The sequence below is a fragment of the Penaeus monodon genome, chromosome 14 (genome assembly GCF_015228065.2).
Source record: "Penaeus monodon isolate SGIC_2016 chromosome 14, NSTDA_Pmon_1, whole genome shotgun sequence".
NCBI lineage: Eukaryota > Metazoa > Arthropoda > Malacostraca > Decapoda > Penaeidae > Penaeus > Penaeus monodon.
Window position 1 is genome coordinate 21038446 of NC_051399.1, and position 3331 is coordinate 21041776.

The window sequence follows — 3331 nt, forward strand, 5'->3', positions numbered from 1 at the left end:
CCTCCTATGGAATGCAGGAACAAGCAAATATAGACAACTAACTTTTTATTATTGTTTTCTCATCCTCATTGCTTTTTCCCACTGTTTGATTTGTGCAAAATAAGTCTGAACAATTCAACCACATTTCCTTTATACAGTAAAGACATATAAATTTAATTTAATTAATAAAAACTGATTCAAGGTGTAATCTTTAAAATCATATGTATGATTCATATATTCATGCTGCCTGTGTAAATGCAAACTGGAACAGGACTGATTGAACAAGTCAGAACCTGCTTCATTGTTTTTGTTTATTAACAATTAATCCCACCCCCTCAACTGGCACTAATTATCCCAATTTGCAACATGAAATACTAAAATAGTAGGAATAATATAAATATTTCTACTTCTGAATAATAATAAACTGATTATATAACTGCCAACAAAATCAACAAAATATAGACTGTACATGTTACATAAGACAAAGCCTTTACAGGAACATCATATAAAATTTCAAATATGTTACATTGTTTGTTAATATGTCACAACCATGAAGAAGTCTTGCACTAAACCGGGAACATCCATGCTCTTTTAAAGGTTGAAAACTCAATCTGCTGAATATTTAAAACACACTTTATGAAAGTGAATAGTAATTTGGTATATATATGTTTATTTAAATTGTTATACAATGACTATCAAGTGATGACATAACAGGTTGTGACATAATAACTATGTCCAATAAGTGACTAGTTTCAAGCTTAAAATACAATTTTGTGATAAATGCCTGTAATAACAGTAACAGCTTAATGCTTGACTGGGCTTAGTTCATTAACCTATTTCACAACACATATTTTGAGGCATTTGAACTTGATATATTTAGTCTACAAACAAATGACAGTGCTTTCGACATTTTATCAGAAATCAAAATAAAAAATCATACCATCTTCACTGTAGCTTCTTTCACTTGGTATCATCCAACATTGCATCTATGACATAAAGCAACTGTACATTTGTTATACAAAGCAAAACTGTTACTACATAAAATCAAAAATGAATATAAAAATATTCTCAGACAAGGAACACTAAAACTTTCTCTCTAATAAAGACAATGTATGAAAATAAAACTTAAGAACCTAATAATGCACCACAAATTTCCTATGGTACTTTCAGTACCTTGGTATCACGGAGAATGCATGTTGCTGGCTTACTCTAGAATTGAAGCCCTTCAGATGGCTGAGAAGTTAAAAATGTCATAGAATTAATCATATGCTCACAGAGCACAAGTCTCATTAACTTCTACTGAGGCTGGACTGGAAAGGGAAAATCATTCTGATATTCCATATGAATGATGAATGAAATTTCTTAGATCAAGTGAATATGCAAGAAAATTCTTGCAAAGTATAAACATGTACACATTTTAGTATACACAGAAAATTAAGCCAGATTACATTAAAGGCCAAAGTACTGAGTATACAAAGATTGCTACAACACCAATAGGCCATCAACAATGAAAACAAAATTGTACAACTTGACACTGGCAGCACTGGAACTACTATGGCACCAGACAGGTACTTAAAAACAAACAATTGCACCAATCCACCACAGTAAAATGTTATCTCTACTGGTTAAGTCAGCTTGTTCAAATGCAGTTCACTATTATAACTACTAGACTATCTATCAGTGCTCTTTATAAATTTATTGTTTATTAAAAACATTCTCATTTTTCAATATGTGGAATGCTGTTAATGAAACCTGGGAACTATAAAAAGTTAGTGGTGGAAGGTGCAATTCCAGTTACTTTATAATCCATAGTAGTCACTAAAAATTATCTGGATTCAATTGTCTGTTTAGGAATGCTATTGTGTTTCACTTCTGCAGTATCTAACCTTAAATCCAGTTCACTGCGGCTATCCCCAGCACTGCAAATCACTGTTCTTAGGTTATTTGGGTCATTATCACTAATATTTACAACACATGATTCACCTACTGGCTCACCAACAGGATCTATATTTTTATTACCAGCTTCTTCTTGGTCATCCATTAAAGCTGGTACTACATGTGAACTATAATGTTCACATGTTTCAGTTGAAGGAGAGGGAGAAGCAAGCATAGAATGGTGAACACGATCGTCTGTCTGACAGAGGGTTTGACCCCGAGGTAGAGAAGCTGAAGGTGAGGTTGGTGACGGTACTGGGTGGCGACGTGAATTTGAACCCCTTCTTAGACTGGCAGTATACTGGTTAGGACTATAGCTTCCAGGAGAAAGATGAGGGCTAAATGTAGATAATCTTGGACGGCCAAGTGCATCTTCACATCCCACGAGTTCTCCATTTGGACCAACACTTACTGCACTGGCTCCTGTAATGAAAAAGTAAATGGATAAATAAAAATACAAAATACAAAGTAGAATATATTAGTGATAATTTTTTTAACACGCATAATGTCCTAAACCTGTACTACCTAACACCTCTGCTTGTATTTTGGAATTTTCATGGTTTCTCTATGTGGTAAGAAAAAGAATACTATTAAAAAAATGAAAAAATAAGTGTAAAACACATTTTGTTATAATGTAATAACTTTTATTACAAGGAGAAGAATGGCACAGAGCTCCATTCCAATACCTGGAGCATGTTAGAAAAACTGAATGTGGATAACTGGTTGAAATAAGTGATTGTTTTTAACTGATCATATGTTTGCAATTTATCAGGATAATCTTATTTCCAAAGCATCCGAAAATTATAAGGTCAAGTAAAGTTGATATAACAACTTGACATGTAATAATTACATAAAAGTAATTTTAGCTTCAAAAAACTTACCCCTTAAAACTGAAGCAGACCCATTCTCAGCACAGATAATCAGTGACCGCCTAAGACCAGGACGTGAAAGATCAAGAGGAAGAAGGTCTTCATTAGACCGCTGGGCTGAATCTCCTGTCCCACTGTCCTTGCCACTGGAGTGCTCTGAGCCACTGTCTTGCCCTGCTGTTGTATAAGTCTCATGTGAATTGGCCAGAAGTGGAGTGAAAGTATGCACAAGGTCTGATGGCAGGTGATGATGAGTTGGCAGGTGGGCAGGATACCTCCCTAAAACCTCTTCCCTTGGATAGGCAGGTGGTGGTCCTAATGAACCAGCCTGGGGTCTCTTTCTTGTCTGGTATATAATAACGACCCAAACAAGTGAGGTGATGACAACACAGCCAACAACTGCCATCATTACTATTCCAGTTGTTGTTGTAGATGTTATATCTGAAAGTATTAGAATATTTAATATATAAATATATATATATATATATATATATATATATATATATATATATATATATATATAATATATTAATATATATAATATATAT

General features: G+C 33.8%; 1 protein-coding gene across 1 annotated transcript in view; it reads right to left on the bottom strand.

Annotated features, from left to right (window-relative positions):
* The window catches only part of LOC119580642 (leucine-rich repeats and immunoglobulin-like domains protein 3), a 74147-nt gene that overhangs the window by 182 nt on the left and 70634 nt on the right, over positions 1-3331 (bottom strand). Inside the window, exons 11-12 of the mRNA XM_037928744.1 lie at positions 2796-3234; positions 1-2337 (exon numbers count right to left, since the gene is read on the bottom strand). The exon at positions 1-2337 is cut by the window's left edge and continues 182 nt beyond it. Coding sequence (XP_037784672.1) covers positions 1805-2337; positions 2796-3234 — 972 coding nt within the window. The 3' untranslated portion in view covers positions 1-1804. The remainder of the gene's footprint in view (positions 2338-2795; positions 3235-3331) is intronic.